The 16,857-nt window shown below is 44.2% G+C and overlaps 1 protein-coding gene across 1 annotated transcript in view; it reads right to left on the reverse strand.

The window, feature by feature from the left end:
- LOC311039662 (plexin-A4) overlaps positions 1–16,857 on the reverse strand; it is a 162,184-nt gene that overhangs the window by 80,462 nt on the left and 64,865 nt on the right. Inside the window, exons 8-11 of the mRNA XM_084049606.1 lie at positions 16,831–16,857; positions 12,478–12,629; positions 10,346–10,469; positions 5,780–5,916 (exon numbers count right to left, since the gene is read on the reverse strand). The exon at positions 16,831–16,857 is cut by the window's right edge and continues 161 nt beyond it. Of these exons, the coding sequence (XP_083905732.1) occupies positions 5,780–5,916; positions 10,346–10,469; positions 12,478–12,629; positions 16,831–16,857 (440 nt within the window). The remainder of the gene's footprint in view (positions 1–5,779; positions 5,917–10,345; positions 10,470–12,477; positions 12,630–16,830) is intronic.

Consider the following 16,857-nt stretch of genomic DNA (forward strand, 5'->3'; position numbering starts at 1 on the left):
CATGAATTCAAGTCTCCATGGGGTGACTAATCAATATTATTAACAATATTTTTTTTAACTATCCCTTTATGTCTTACTTATTACCCCATAGTACAACGTTGTCTGACTTTTGTGAACATTCGTAACTCAAATCTTTGCTTCTGGGGGTCCCTGCAACAAAATCTTTTACAAATCTTTGCTTGAAATATATATATATATATATATATATATATATATATATCGATGGCCAAAACGCAAAACCTCCTAAGTGCAAATTTCATGATTTTCAGATTTCACTGTGGATGAGGACTATAGGCTATGCTGCACATGCTCAGTCTGTCTGCAAGATAGTCCCGCCCCTCATTTTGTCAGAAAAGTCATTTGACTAAAACCTCCTATCTTGTTCAGTGCCAATTAGTGTTAAAATGTTGAAGCGCAAAACCTCTTATCTGCACCAGAACTAGTTGAGCAGCAGACAGAGCTGAAACTTTAGAATGCTGTGTTATGTAGACCATCTAAATGTCTTTCAGTTTGTACTAATCAATTATTTTCAAAATAAAAAAGTGTCTTCCACCCTTACTATTTAAGTATTTGTTAGTAACTGTCAAGTTAATTGCATTGCCTTGTTGATTGCTAATGATTAGTGTCAGGTGGTGAAACTTTTATCACACCAAGAGTGTGAGTTGATCAAAAATGTGATTGGTAATACTTGTTACAGTACTGTAGAATGTCTTGATCTCAAAATGAGCATAAAAAAACATTATTTATTAATTTATAAGCCTAACTGTTTCTAGGTAAAAACCTCCTATGTGCATCTATGTAGATAGGAGGTCATTTTTAGGTATAGATAGGAGGTTTTGGCGTTGAACATTTTGAACTTGTGGTTACAGGTTGTCATTGCTGCTTAGATGTGAACATCCATGTTGTGATTTTGTATTAAATGCAGATCAAAATCACACGTGAACACCGTGGCAGCCAACAACCCTGTGAGAATATTGTGCTGTGTCGGTTGGGGGGTATGAGGGTATGGGGGTGGGATGGGGTTTGGAGTTATGGGGGGTGGGGTGGCGATTGGGGGGTTATGGGGTGGGGGGTGCATGAGGGCTTGGGTGGGTGGAGTTTGGGGGTTGTGGTGTGTTGGTTGGGGGCATGGGGACCGGGGGTTCTGGGAGTTGGGGTAATGGATTGGATGGGATTTGGGGGTACGAGGGTATGGGGTGGGATGGGGTTTTGAGTTATGGGGGTTGAGAGGTGTGGGATGGCAGTTGGGGGGTATGGGGTTTGTGGGAGTGGGGGAGTATTGCAGGTGGTGGAGTTGGGGGGTAGAAGGTATGGGGGGGATTTTGTTGAGGGGGGCATAGGCAAGTTAGGCCAGATCATATAGGATAGGGTCTTTGCGATGCGAGAGTGTGGTCTAGCCAACACCAACTCGGGACTCCTGAAGTGGAATGGGGTTTTGAGTTATGGAGGTGGAGAGGTGTGGGCTGGCAGTTGGGGGGGTGGGGTTTGTGGGAGTGGGGGAGTATTGCAAGTGGCGGAGTTGGGGGTAGAGGGTACGGAGGGGGATTATGTTGAGGGGGGCATGAGTCAGTTAGGCCGGATCATATAGAATAGGGTCTTTGCGATGCGAGTGTGGTCTAGCCAACACCAACTTGGGACTCCTGAAAAGCTGCCCTCCACACTCTCCTATCTAGCATCAGGGTTTTGAGCTCTACAGTGTTGTTGGCTAAGCTGTTACGCCTAAGTGCATCTACGTAGGTGGTGCACTTCCTGTCTTTCCTGGCTTTGCCCTGGGTTGGCTCCCATAGTGTCAGTTTGCTTGCCATTAGTTACAGTATGGGTGCCTGACGCAGTGCCCTGCCTCATCCGTCTCTCTCTGACTTTGTCTGTGACACATGGTAGGTTCCCGTAGAGGACCACATTTCTGATTTGGTCCGTCCATGTGACTCCTAGTGCCATTCATAGCATTCTTGTGTAGACTCCATCCAAGGCCCTTTCCTGTTGTGTTGTGATGGTCCATGTCTCAGCCCCATACAGCAGTACTGACTCAACTGTAACTATATGAACAGCCGCCTCTTAAGGTCTTCTCCCATGTCTGATTTCCACACTCTCCTCATCCCATGCAAGGCATTCCAGTCAAGTGCCCCCCGGACCTTCAGGTCCTGCTCCATTGAAGCAGTCCAGGCCCAGGTTATTTGAAGGACTGCCTCAAGTCCTGGATTGAGGAACTGCCTGGACTGCCTCAAGTAGCGTGTCTCCATCATCTGAACCATCTTCTCAGGAACTCCGTAGGCCCGGAGAATGTTCATCAGTTTCCCCCGGTGGATGGTGCCAAAAGCCTTTTGGAAGTCATGAAGGTGATCACCACTGAAAGATTCATCTCCTACTCCTTCCAGTATCCTCCTCAGCATCAGTATCTGCCCGTCTGCTGTTCGCTCTGGGCGGAAGCCGTTCTGCGAGTTTCTCAGTACAGGGTCTAAGATGGGTCTAAGACGGTTGAGGATCATCCTGTTAGCCGCCTTGGCGACTTGTGAGCTCAGGTTAATGCCTTGGAGGTGTCCGTCTTGGTGAGGTCGCCTGACTTTGGTACTGGATCGATGATCATTTTGCTCCACAGCTTCGGCAGCTCACTAGACGTGTGTGCTTGATGCAATCCAACACCACCTCGTCTATGGGCACATACATCAGAACCTCTGCTGTCACTCCATCCTCCTCTTGCCTCACTTGATAGTAGCCATGGCCCTCTGGTACTCATCCATGGTAAATGATCCATGATCTGGTATGGGAAGGTCATGGAAGACAAGAGCATCGGATCATCCTCTTCTTCTGCTGGTACCATGTTTCAACTCGTTCCTCTGCGCTTTCTCCCCAGATCTTGGAAGTCTGAGAAGAGCTTCTGCCAGAAATTTCATTGATGAGCTTCCAGCTCTTGCCATGCTTCTGTTTTGCATGCACCTTTTTAATGTGCCTGATCTTTTGGGTCAGCTCCTGTTTTTCGAGTTGCATACACTTGGTATAGCTCCTCCTTCCTCTGCTTATATTCCTCCCTCAGACCCTCTCCTTTTTGGTCAGCGACAAAGCCCCTGTGTGCTGCTCTCATCTCCTCCCTGGCTTTGGTGATTCTAGGGTCAAGGCATCCGTCTTTCCTCCTTGCTTATAGGCTCTTTAAGACATTCAATGATCTTACATACTATTCCACTATCCACACTGGACACAAGGTTGGTGATCCAGTTGTATGAGTTAGGGGAGTTGGACGGCATGAGGGTTTGGGGGGTGTAGTGTGCTGGTTGGGGGGAATGGGGGTTGTGGGAGTGGGGGGGTATTTCAGGTGGTGGAGTTGGGAGTAGAGGGTATAGGGGGGATTATGTCGAGGGGTGCCTGGGCCAGTTGTTTTCTAGTCCACCTAATTGTATTCCTGTTGTCCTTTTTGTACATTTTATTTGTAAGCACTTTCATTTTAGATTCTTGTTGTGAGCATTGCCCTGCAAACTTTGTTTTGTTTTTGAATAAAATAAAAAAGCATTCAATGCAACTCAGTGGTGTGTTCTACCGTGTTACGCTGTATACAGTGCAGATTTTTTTGGAAGAAGGCGTATACAGTCTACTACCCATTCCATCCATTGAAAACGCACTAGCGTATACCCACAACCACGCGCATTTCGTGCAGGGAATGATTATCGTATACCTCAACATAAAAAAAAACTAGACCACACCACTGATGCAACTGTTTTCAGCTGTAAATGTATGTATTTGCAGCTAATACTATTTGTCATTATGTAGTTAAGCAATCACTTTACATTGAATGCAAAAGCTCCTATCTGCAGAATTATCCAGGAAAAGTGGGGAAAAACCTCCTATCTGCATTTGCAATATGAAATCAGTGTAATTAACATATAATAATGTAATATAGTCCAGACATCCAGAAACGGTGTATTATGTGATGGGTTTCATAAAAAAATAGCATTGTGCAAAAAAAATACAACATTTTGTAGTTTTCTTTTTCATTTTCCCAACAATTAACATTTTTCAGATAGGAGGTTTTGCGTTTTGGCCATCGATATATATATATATATATATATATATTTAAAGATTTGCACACATTTTCAAGATTAAAAAAAAAAAAAGTAGATCTACAAGCTCATAGCGCGGCGCAAAAGAAATCTAAAATGACAGAGATGTGTTCCCGGATTGAATGGGTTAAAATACAAAATACAACAAAATCTGTATTAAAAGAACAATAAATTCCAAAGTTACAAGGCACAAAGTCCACTGAAATTGTAGTTGGTCATAGTGTACTGAAAAACATATGCACTTTTAACCTGTTAAAAATCTCTGGAACTGATCTTGGTAATGAGGTAAATGGAGCATGGTGAGAGAAGGTACTACCGCCGGCTATGTTTGAAGAAAAGACGGCAAGGACAAATGTGAAAAGTTGCTTGACAGTTAAGGGGGTCAAGAAGTGGAATAACTGGGATAACCAACTAAAGAGAATGTGGAAACATGGGGACGTTTAAGAAATTGTTCACAAGCGAAACAATATAAAGATACAAGAGGTGCATTTTCACTTAAGTGAAAATATCAATACTGCAATGTAGAAATACTTACAAGTAAAAGTCAGAAATTCAGAATTTACTGGAGTAAAAGTACAAACGTATTGGTATCAAAATGTACTTAAAGTACCAAAGTAGAACGTGCTCATTAGGTAGAATTAGGTCCCATTTCACAAGTTTTCAAATGTGTAAAATGTATATCGTTTGAAATAGCAGATCTACAAGCTCACAATGCGTCGCATTTTGAGGTATGCGTCGCATACCTCAAAATTGTACTTAAGTGCAGTACTTGAGTAAATGTACTTAGTTTTACACCACTGATAACGAGTCACTTCATAAACACAAAGAGCTGCCATCATGACGTGCGTCGTAGCAACAAGCATTCATCTTCCATCTCCACGGTCGTCTGTCATTGGCCGAGAGACGCCAGACGAGACGGATGGATCACTGACGTGACCGCTATGGTTTATTGATTAGGGATCAGGGGAAGTGGTTCAGGTCTTATTGTGCGTATGGATTTTCTATGGGTTTCCATCTTTGACCTGACTTGTGGCTGCGACAAGGTCAAACCCCCGAACATCAAATGAAAAAAACGCCACATCGGGGGACATATTATTCAGATGACTCGAGATGGTCGCTTTAAACTGACATGAATCAGAAAGATCTTTCATCGACTAAACTCGAAAATTGTGCCATCGATCGTTTTCCGACGCGCTCGGCCAGGTGTGCGTCGAGTTTGACGTGTGCCCGCCCGCTAACCTCAGCAGCGGTGGGAAGTACATTTACTCAAGTAGCCTACAGTACTTAAGTCTATTTTTGGGATACTTTCACTTTACTGGTTTATTTCACATTTTAAATACTTTCACTTCTACTCCACTACATCTCAGAGGCACAGTCCACTCCACTACGATTATTTGAAAATGTAGTTACTAGTTACTTTGTAGATTTTGTTTATGATTTTGTTTATGACAACGCGTTATAGCGACGCGTTGTTAGCTTATAGATCAGCTATTTTCAAACAATTTTCATACATCTTGAAAATAAGTGAAATGGGACATTCTGCGTACCGGTAAATGAGTACTTTTACTTCTGGTACTTTAAGTATATTTTGATACCAATACTTTTTGTACTTTTACGCAAGTACATTTTTTAATACCGGACTTGTACTTCTAACAGAGTATTCCTACATTGTGGTATTGATACTTTTACTTAAGTAAAAAAATAATGCGAGTACTTCTTCCGCCGCTAACCTCAGATACGTGCAGGGCTGGTCCTTGAACATGATGGACACGTTGCTGCCGGCGTCCAGGTTGCTCCCGGTGATGTTGACCACGGTTCCCCCGGAAACGGGCCCCCTGCTGGGCTTGAGGTGGAGCAGCCTCGGGAGCTGTAGCAGAGAGAGAGGGCACAGCAGTCAGTATCAATCATTCATAATCATTCAATTATGCATTATAGAGCATAGTGTTCGGCGAACAACACGAGGACCATGAGGTAATAACTATACCGTTGAGTTCAGAGGTCATACTACTAGGTCAACTATCACGATGTCATCAGACACACTGTAATACGTCAAAATGTTCATGTAAAAGTATTGCATGACATCAGACAGCTTCAGTGTGACATATATCGCTGTCTACTTTCATCTGCTCTTCTATTGCTCTTCTTCGCCTTGCCTACTTGTTGTTAACTAGTTGTACCAACTCTTGTTTTATTGTTTTATTGGATCTTGTTTATTTTCTATTCACCTGTTTCCTAGGCTGTGTGTTTTCCACTTCCTGTCTATTTCATTGGATATCATTGGTCATCTGACTAGTTTCATTGGATTTCATTGGATCAAATCGACAGGAAGTGGAAAACATAAAGCCTAGGAAACAGGTGAAAACACTTATTTGTTTTAGCTCTTGCTCATTTGATTGTCCTATTTGTCTCATCTGTTTAAGAAAGTAGGTAGCTGATATATAGCGCTTTTACCTTAGCGCTAGGTATACTCTTAGTTGCTTGTTTTAGAAGAGAATGCACTTAAGACTTCTGGTGATTAGTAGTTTCGTTCCCTACCTGTGTTGAATGCACTTATTGTAAGTCACTTTGGATAAAAGCGTCTGCTAAATGACTGTAATCTAATGTAATGTAATGTATTGAGACATTTAGATCGTGTCAAAGGTCACGTCTCACCTAGACACACGATCTGACATGAATTTTTACCTGATGGTACAGATTAAAGTTATCCCCTGAGCAAGCAGGCAGTCTCTATTAGCCATGGTAAAAAAAAAACAGGAAACTGGGTTCAAATCCAGGGTAGAAGGGAAAAGTTACATTTTCTTTTTTTTACCACAGAATTTGGGTGGATGGCTTTGTTTTTTTTTTGTTTTTCCTGGGATCAGCTCCAGAAGGACATTAAACTGGAGCACTCGTCCCTTTGGGTGATTTTAACCACTTGAACCCAAACCCTCTCTATTCTAGGACAAACATTGTAACATCTCCAGTGCTTGGAGGTGGGTCTCCCCAAGCACTCTTCCATTGAGAAATGTAAACTCTGGCGTAAAGGTGTCAAGTAGGACAACACTAGAGGGAGCGACCATGATCTGGTACCAACCCCAATATAGAGCAAACATGGGAAAGTTCTCATTCTACTACCCTGCCACCAGAATGTGGAGAATGCCCTGACACCATCCATTATTAAAGGATGATTCAATACTGGCCTGAAAAATACATCTATCAGGAGACCACAAGCAGTGGTGTAAAGTACATTTACTCAAGTACTGTACTTCAGTACAATTTTGAGGTATTTTTTTTTACTTTACTGGAGTGTTTCCAATTTTCAGTACTTTTACTTTTACTTCTCAGAGGCAAATGTTGTACTTTTACTCCACCACAATTATAAGAAAACTTTAGTTCCTTTGTAGATTTTGATTACTAATAGAAAACATACTTTACCCACTTCAGCCCTATATACATTTCGGCCATTAGAAAATAGGCGATCTAAAAGCTCACAATGCATCGCGACACTTTGTGAACTTGTTGATCTGCTATTTTCAAAAGATTTATTATACATTTTGGAAACTTGTGAAATGGGACATTGTGCATAATGAGTAGTTTCTACTTTTGGTACTTTTAAGTACATTTTGATACCAATACTTTTGTACTTTTACTCAATTTTGAATTCCGGACTTTTACTTGTAACAGAGTATTTCTACATTGCAGTATTGATAATTTTACTTAAGTAACATTAACATTTGAGTACGTTTTCCACCACTGCAGTGAAGTCATGATTCAGGGAGTGGAGTGCAGTGCAGTGTGAGGTTTGTCTTCCAGTTCATTTGCTTCGGCTCATAATCGGCTCATCAGCCGTCTTGTGTGTCGTGACATCTGACCTGACATGATGTAATTCTGTTCACACACGGTCCCGCCGAGACGTTAAACCCACCGCCCCATTAATAGAGTGTGAGAGGGGGAAATTGATAACTCCGCATTAAAAAATGAGTACATAAGGGCAAGAACTGCACTGCATTTCAGTGGGCGTGTGTGTCTGTCTGCATGCGTGTGCGTGGATGGGTGTGGGTGTGCGTGTGCATGTGTGTGCATGTGTATTTGTGCGTGTGTGTGGGTGTGCGTGTGCGCATGTGTGCGTGTGCATGTGTGTGCGTGTGCGTGTGCATTTGTGTGTGTGTGTGCGTGTGCATTTGTGTGTGTGTGTGTGTGTGTGTGTGTGTGTGTGTGTGTGTGTGTGTGTGTGTGTGTGTGTGTGTGTGTGTGTGTGTGTGTGTGTGTGTGTGTGTCCTTGTGCGAGAGTGCCTGTGTGTGTGTGTGTGTGTGTGTGTGTGTGTGTGTGTGTGTGTGTGTGTGTGTGTGTGTGTGTGTGTGTGTGCCTGTGCGTGTGCGTGTGCGTGTGTGTGTGTGTGGGTGTGTGTGTGTGAGGTTGGTGTGCTTGCGATGAAGTGTGTGTAAGAGGGTGATGTGTTTATGATTAAGTGGCTACAGTACTTAAGGGAGAATGCTGAGGGAGCAGCGTACGGAAAAAGCCTCCACGCGTGCATGTATGTGTGCGCATGTGTGTGTGTGTGTGTGTGTGTGTGTGTGTGTGTGTGTGTGTGTGTGTGTGTGTGTGTGTGTGTGTGTGTGTGTGTGTGTGTGTGTGTGTGTGTGTGTGTGTGTGTGTACCGCGGCATGTGTGCGTCGCGCTACCTGCAGGAAATATGTCACAAAAGCTCCTTTTATAGCCACTGTTCCATTTCCGACCCCGGGCTCATTAGTGCGTGCCAGTCATCGAGCAGCACACACTTTTTTTTTGCCGGTACAGAAACATGGAGCGGAAGTGCTGAGCGCAGAGACTCTGGGCGAGAGAGAACGCCATGCGCCGTGTCAGAGCGACCCTTCATCCGCCCGGCGACAGCACTCCGAGCACGGCATTAAACACGCCCAGGTGAGGGCACAGTGGGGTGTTAACACACAGCCTAGTGATTAGAGCAGGGGGTGTGGGTTGGTGCCTTAAGGCCCCCTAACACACACCAAACGGACTTGTCCTGACTACTACTACTACTACTACTACTACAGCCTGACGTTGGGAGATCAGTCAAGTCATGACGTCAAAGGTGTAAAGGTGTGAAAAGTTGCCGTGTGCGCGGTGTACGGTACACGCCGCGCAGACAGCCAGTCAGCTGATGGGTTGCTGTTCTGCGCCGCCCGCGTGAGAGGAAATAACTCCATGCCAGCTCAGTCAAGGAAAGGTTTTGAAAGGAAAAGACGTGCAGTCCGTTCTCTAGATATAATCTAACTCATGGGTGGCAAACCTCGCACCGGAAGTTTGATGAAATACATTGCAGTGGATGGAGCCGGCTGGACCATGCAGCTCACGAACAAACATCATTTATGAACGATTGCGACCTTTTTTTCATATAATCGGTTCAGGAATATAAAAGAAGACATTTCACACACTGTTTTCTGCCGTGTTGCTTTTCGATTTGTACACTGTATAATTTTATAGAGGTGTCTAAAGGGCAAAAAGTATGTTTCTGAACGGCCAAAGTATTGCGAGATTGTCCACCATTTCCTATCTGGCAGCCAAATCTTGCGATACCTCCGAAAGAGAAAGGATACCTGCCGCTGTTTAGATACAATCAATAAAATTATGTGATGTGCTTTGCACATCAAAAAGCAAGTGATTAGAAAACAACCTGTGATATGTCTTCTTTTATATTCCCAAACCGATTAAATGACAAAGGTCGCAATTGGCTCTATGCACAGCAGCCATATTATCACTTCCTTCACAGGTGTTACCAATGATACTAATGAAGGCTCTGTTCCATTTAGTGTAGCACAGTGGTTTCCACGACCCCAATAACTCTGAGAGTGTACAAATGGAATTTGGCATTTGGTTCCATTTGTACACTCTCAGAATTACACACCTGTAAGGGGCCATTTGGAAGCCCATGAGGGTCCCTGGACCCCAACAGTAGACCCACTGGTGTAACAGAGTGTTTCCAGTGAGCCAACATGCACAACATCAGCACCCTGACTCCAATAATGGAACAGAGACTTCATTAGTATCATTGGTAACACCTGTGAATGTCTTCATAATATGGCTGCTGTGAATAGAGCCTATCGTTCAGAAATAATGTTTGTTCATGAGCTGGTCCAGCCGGCTCCATCCACTGCAATGTATTTCATCAAACTTTCATTGTGATGTTTGCCACCCATGAGTAATTATGATATATCTGGAGAACGGACTGCTCGTCTTTTCCTTTCAAAACCTTCCCTGCAGCTCAGTGGCCTCGTGAGCGGATAATTGAGCGGAAGCATTCACTCAGAGAAAGACTCACCACAAAGTAGTACAACTTGGAGGACTGGGCCATGAACTCCGGTTTACACTCTCCCACGCCCACGCACACCTGGACGTTACCGGTGAACTGGCTCATTTCAGCTTTACCCATCTCACACACGATCCTGAAAACGCACACACACAAACACACACACACACACACACACACACACACACACACACACACACACACACACACACACACACACACACACAAACACACACACAGTATTATTATACTTGTAAAAATTGAAAATAGCATTGAAAATAGCTTGTAGGATAAAAACGTAAGACATTTTTTATTTACTCCAGTGCGCCACCTACAGATCTTGTCAACAGAAAATTTCCATTGACCAGAACTGTACTGTAGGTGGCGCACTGGAGTGAATAAAACATTTCCGGTGGGATTCATTGTCTGAGAGTCCTCCCACCCGAGGACAGTAGGCTTTCAACACCTTAAAACCACTTTTGTTTCTGTGAGTAGCGAACAAATTGTTTATTTTGACTGAAGTGTGGAGTAGACATCCTGCACCCGTTTGAATGAGGAAACTGCAAGTGCAGTCACCAGTGTTGCCATGTCTGCTTATTATAAGCAACTTTGGGCTCGTTTCTCTGTAAAGTTGCTTGTACATATTGGTGGTTTGGTTTTTTGGGCTCGTTTCCTAAAGGTGTTTAAACAAGTGGTTCTCAAACATTTTCTAAGCTAGGATTTGTGTTAAAATGTTTCAAGTTCTTTTTTAGATTTTTTTTTTTTGTTGCATATCTACAAACTCACAAGTTTATAGTTCGGCTATTTTCAAATATCCTATGGCCTATGGTCATTTCTTTTGGGCCTGATTTCATAGAGCTGGTTGCTTATTCTTCTCGCAAAATCTGGCAACACTGGCAGTCGCATAGTGATAAGGAGAACTCCTGACGCTACATGGACCAGAGCTATGGACTATGCACCTACCTTAAGAATGGCTCTAATCCCAGGTTAAAGCCTGGATACAATGACGTGGGGCTTTTTTTGGCAGCGGGTTCTCCGCCCACACGCTGCCAACTCGTAGGACGACAGCAAGAACACCGCCATCCTTTTTCATATAGCTATGACCTCAAAACACACACGCTTCCCTTTTTCCACAGAGCTCAGCACTTTGCTTCATGGAAGAAGAAAAAAAAAACTGCTGGCATCTAACTTAGTTTCTTATAGCAAGAAGGATGAACGAACGCTGGGCTTGTTGATAAGCCACTTTTTAAACTAGTTTGAGATCATCTTAATGGGAGGCGCGCCTGTCACTTTTACCAAAGCACTGGATTAAGCCTTAATAAAAAGTTAAACGCAGCTTCCCCCGGGGCAATTATGGGATTTTTGCATGTTTGTGTGCGTGTGTGTGCGTGCGTGCGTGCGTGTGCATGCGTGCGAGGCATTGTAGATCGGCTATTTTCACAATGTGTGCCTCTTTCTTACGTAATATTTGATAATTTGGCCAATTTGGTACTAAAAAGGTCTTAGAAGGTCATTAAATTGTAATTTTAGAAATGTGCAGACACCCTGTATACACTTATACTGAATGTTGGTTTGTTGTTGATTGAGAAAACAATGTTGCACATTAGGCTTATCATCTGGGGACCCCCAAAATAATTTGGGGACCCCCAGTTTTGGAACCATTGGTGTAAACCATTGGTTCTCAAAGTGGGGTCCGGGGACCCCCAGGGGTACTTGAGGGGGTTCCAGGGGGTCCCCAGCTACATGATGGATAGGAACCAAATGGACCCTTATGGGTCTGTAACTCTGAGAGTGTCCAAATGTGTGTACACTCTCAGAGTTAAATTAACATTGATTTTACAATATGAATTGGGGTCCCAGAGACATACATGCCATTAAATGGGGGTCCGTAGCCTAATGCATGTCCAACTGGGGGTCCTTGAAATTAAAATGGTTGAAATCACTGCTAGAGAGCCGTAAAAAATCTTCTATTACGGGGGTCCCTGGCTTATCTTTTCAAATGGGGGTCCACGGTCTAATAAGTGTCTATTTGGGGGTCCTTGGCACGAAAAAGTTTGGAACCATTGGTGTAAACTGATGTTAACAGATGAGACAACATAGTGCCCATGAGCAAGGGACTGGGGTGGTATAGAACGTAGACGTACTGCTCGGCGGGGATGTATCCTTCCTGGACCGGGGTGCAGTTGACCTTGGCCACCTTCACGTTGCCCTGGATCTCTCTGAACTCCAGGCCCAGGTTCTCCCCACGGATGGTCACCAGGGTGCCCCCCTCTCTCGGACCCCTCAGTGGAGTGACCTGGGGTGAAGGACACATTCAAGTCAATTAACACAGGAGATAAGATTCTCTTTGAAGAAAAAAAGAAAAAAACAGTTTGACAAGTTTATTATTGAGCAGTGGTTCTCACACATTTTTATGTCAAGGACCCCAAATATATACGTATGTATTTGGCCGCGGACCCCCATCTGTAAAGAGCTTGTGCCATAAGAGATTAAGGATTTGAATAATTAAGTAAAAAAATAAAGGAAAAAAAATTATATATATCTTTTTTGAATCGAACATTTGTAACTCAAATCTTTGCTTCTGGGGGTCCCTGGCACAAAACCTTTTCAGATGGGTGTCCTCGGCCAAATACATATAATTGTGGGGGTCCTTGGCATGAAAAAGTTTGACAGTTACTGCACTGTGTGTTCGTGCGTGTGTGACCAAATTGGGCTCCAATATAGGTCCCATAGGAGCGTGAGTGAGCTGTGTCATTGCCACATAGGGATCCCCAGTCCGTCTAGTGGGATTGTGTGTTTATTTGTTATCACTGCTGACAGCATGGCCACCCTAAGGGGGGGAACAGGATACACAGACCCCCGACTGTCTGTGTATCCTGATCGTGTGTGTTACTGTATCAAAAAGATCAAAGAGTCCTTTTGTCTTGAACGTTACATTTTTTTTACAGACTGGCAGGAATCGTAATGATCCAATCAGCAGACACCGGCGGCAAGGTCATGGCAGGTCATCGCACTGCCGTGGCGTTCCCGACCCATGCTGGAAGCGTATGGGTAAAATGACTAGCGTGCACACGCACACTCACACACACACACACAAACACGCGCACACGCACACACACACACACACACACACACACACACACACACACACACACACACACACACACGCCCGCGCACGTTCGTATTACTATATTTGAGAGGACATCGACATTTTACGACGGCGATTTTATGAACGCCATAGAATACGGTTTTGTGCCATGTTTAACCTTGCCTAAAGCTGAAAATATCTGATCTACAAGCTCACAACACGTATCGCGTTGTGAGCTTGTAGATCAGCTATTTTTGGTGCATGGCACCGGCCCACAACTAAGTATAAATCAGGCATAAGTTAACTCCAACACTAACCCCTAAACCTATAACCTCTAAATATATAATCCTAATCACAACCCTAAAAATCTTTTTTATAACCATAAAACAACCACATTTCTTGTGAGGCCCGGGACAAAAGTCCTTACTATGCCTATTTCTCAAATTCTACTATGCTTGTGGGCACATTTGCTTGTGACGCACATGCGCGCACACACGCACACGCACGCACACACACGTACGAACAGAGGGTGCAATTGTGGGTCTCCATCATTAGAGCAGAGAAAAGAGGAAATAGGAGCAGGGAAAATAGTGAGCGAGGAATGAGACAGAGAGAAAGAGGGATTGGAAAACGAGAGAGAGAGAGATATAGAGGAGTCTCCTTTCATTAGCTCAACGAGCCGCTGATTAGATTTGTGACTTTGACAAGCTAATTGACGGTTGGTAAGAGGAAAACACTTAATCACTGGGGTCTCTCTCTCTCTCTCTCTCTCTCTCTCTCTCTCTCTCTCTCTCTCTCTCTCTCTCATGGCAGTCTCTCGCTCTCCATCTGTTGATGGGCGATGTCATTATAATGAAGTGCATTAGAATGCATTAGGGCTGGGCAGCCATCTTGCAGACCCCTCACTCCTCACTCAGCACGGTGACAGCTTTTATGGAGGAACGTGAGAAGGATACAATATGTTGTTACTACAGGATGACAGGGCGTCTGTCTGTCTGTCTGTCTGTCTGTCTGTCTGTCTGTCTGCCTGCCTGCCTGCCTGCCTGCCTGCCTGCCTGCCTGTCTGTCTGTCTGTCTGTCTGTCTGTCTGTCTGTCTGTCTGTCTGTCTGTCTGTCTGCCTGCCTGCCTGCCTGCCTGTCTGTCTGCCTGCCTGCCTGCCTGCCTGTCTGCTGGGGAGGAAGGGAGAGCGGGAGGGAGAGAGGGAGAAGGAGAGACAGGGAGAGAGGGGGAGAGAGAGAGAGAGAGAGAGAGAGAGAGAGAGAGAGAGACAGACGGACAGAGATAGACAGAGAGAGAGCGAGAGAGAGAGAGAGAGAGAGAGAGAGAGAGAGAGAGAGAGAGAGAGAGAGAGAGAGAGACGTGCTAAAATGCTAAAATTATCCTGACGCTGGCCTTGTTGATTATCTTTTATATGGTCAGACAGACACATAGACAGAACAATAGAGAGAACCATACAGAGACAGACAGACAGACAGATGGTGGGTGCATGTGGTGGTAGTTTGTGTGCTACAGGTTACCCCTCCGTTTCATCATCCTATCTTTCTCCTCATCCGCTCATCCGCTCATCCCATCATTTATCAGGATAACTGCAGGGTCTCCCTCCCTCCTCCCAGCAGCACTCCTTTCCATTTCCATGTGTTAGGGTACTATACTTTTACTCCACTACATCTCAGAGGCAAATGTTGTACTTTTTACTCCACTGCAATTATTTGAAAACTTTAGTTACTTTGTAGATTTAGATAATTATTACAAATCACACATTAACCAATTAAGACCTGCTTTATACTTAAGCTATTCAAAAATAGCAGATCTACAAGCTCATCGGCTTTTGCGTTTCCATCCATCCCTCCCTCCCTCCCTCCCTCCATCCATCCATCCATCCACTGGTCTCATGTAGGTCAGCCCTATTTGCCTCATGCAGAGACACTCATACAGCATCCCCGACCACATGCAGTGTATGTGTGTGTGTGTGTGTGTGTGTGTACGCACATCTGTCCAGGGATGAAGGATAACTGGAGAGAATGCTAGAGCTCTGTCTCTAACGGACACCTGGGGTCCAGCATATGGACAGAACTTGTCCGTGTCCGTGTGTGTGTGTGTGTGTGTGTGTGTGTGTGTGTGTGTGTGTGTGTGTGTGTGTGTGTGTGTGTGTGTGTGTGTGTGTGTGTGTGTGTGTGTGTGTGTGTGTGTGTTTGCGTGCACGCACACACTGATCAACTGTACTGCAGTACATAGAACGTAACATGCTAGATAGTGATATATTTAGCATTCTGTGAGCGGAAACACCTTGAAGTCACACTGTAAACATGTCACTCTAAGGGGCTAAAAATGGACCGACGAGGGTGCAGCTCAGCCAACATAATATCGTTGCTGTCGGGCAGAAACCTCGAGCTTGTAGATCTGCTACTTTTGATGTTTTTGAGTTAGAATCCTGAAAAGTAACAGTTTTGGACATATGAGGTTTACACCCGACAGAGACGATAACTAACACGGTAAACGTACTCAACCGACAGAATGCTTACCGCCACGTTAATTACAACTGTAACGTCGATTCATAATTCTCATTCATGGAGGGACTGACTTCTAATAGAGTGAAAGATGTGAAACTACTACTCTATCACTTATTATCCTATCCGATCCCTAACTAAATAAGATGATTGACGAGTGAGAAGTGACACTATGTCATTATGTCAGAGCTGTCAGTCAATCATTCAGCGACAGATGGAAGTGTGTTCTCGTTCATTGTAATTAATCACAACCTAGCATCCCTATTCTGCAGGGTGAACCAATTGGTGAAAATAACGGATGAACAAGCTTACAATGTGTGTTGCGTTGTTGCGGCGAGCTGTGAGCTTGTAAATCTTTTGGGTGAAGATATTAAGGTGAAGAGACTCGGCTCACTCGGAACCTCAACGGAGGGGGGGGGGGGGGGGGGCAACGGTTTAGCTCAAGATCCAAAACAAGCTTGTAGATCTGAGCAACCGGAAATGAACGCTATTAGTTGGGACCAGAGCGGAGGTGGGGAATGAATGCGATTGGTTGTGTAGCTTGTCAATCAAAGCATCACAAGGTCCACGCCCCTCCTAGAGCATACCCTACTTTATAATCAATTCTAAAATAAATGGGACCATAATTTGCCAAAATGCATATCATGGTGATTGAAAGAAGACTTTAAACTAGCTACTGGAAGCATAATAGTATTTATGACAATGTTTATAAAGGTAATAAAATCAAGTCTAAAGTTCGGCAAAAACCCACCCACTTGCATTGAGAGTTATTTCTTCTGACACCAGCAGGGGTAAAACAGCTAAACTACAGGCCATTCATATGAACTGACACTTCCTATATAGACTCAATTTCAAAGGCGGATGCTGGGCCCTTGGTGTGGGGGCATCATCATCATCTCACCTGCGTGATGAGGGGGTTGGTGCACTT

This window comes from Gymnoscopelus microlampas, assembly GCF_963454915.1.
Source record: "Gymnoscopelus microlampas genome assembly, chromosome: 23".
NCBI classification, from domain to species: domain Eukaryota; kingdom Metazoa; phylum Chordata; class Actinopteri; order Myctophiformes; family Myctophidae; genus Gymnoscopelus; species Gymnoscopelus microlampas.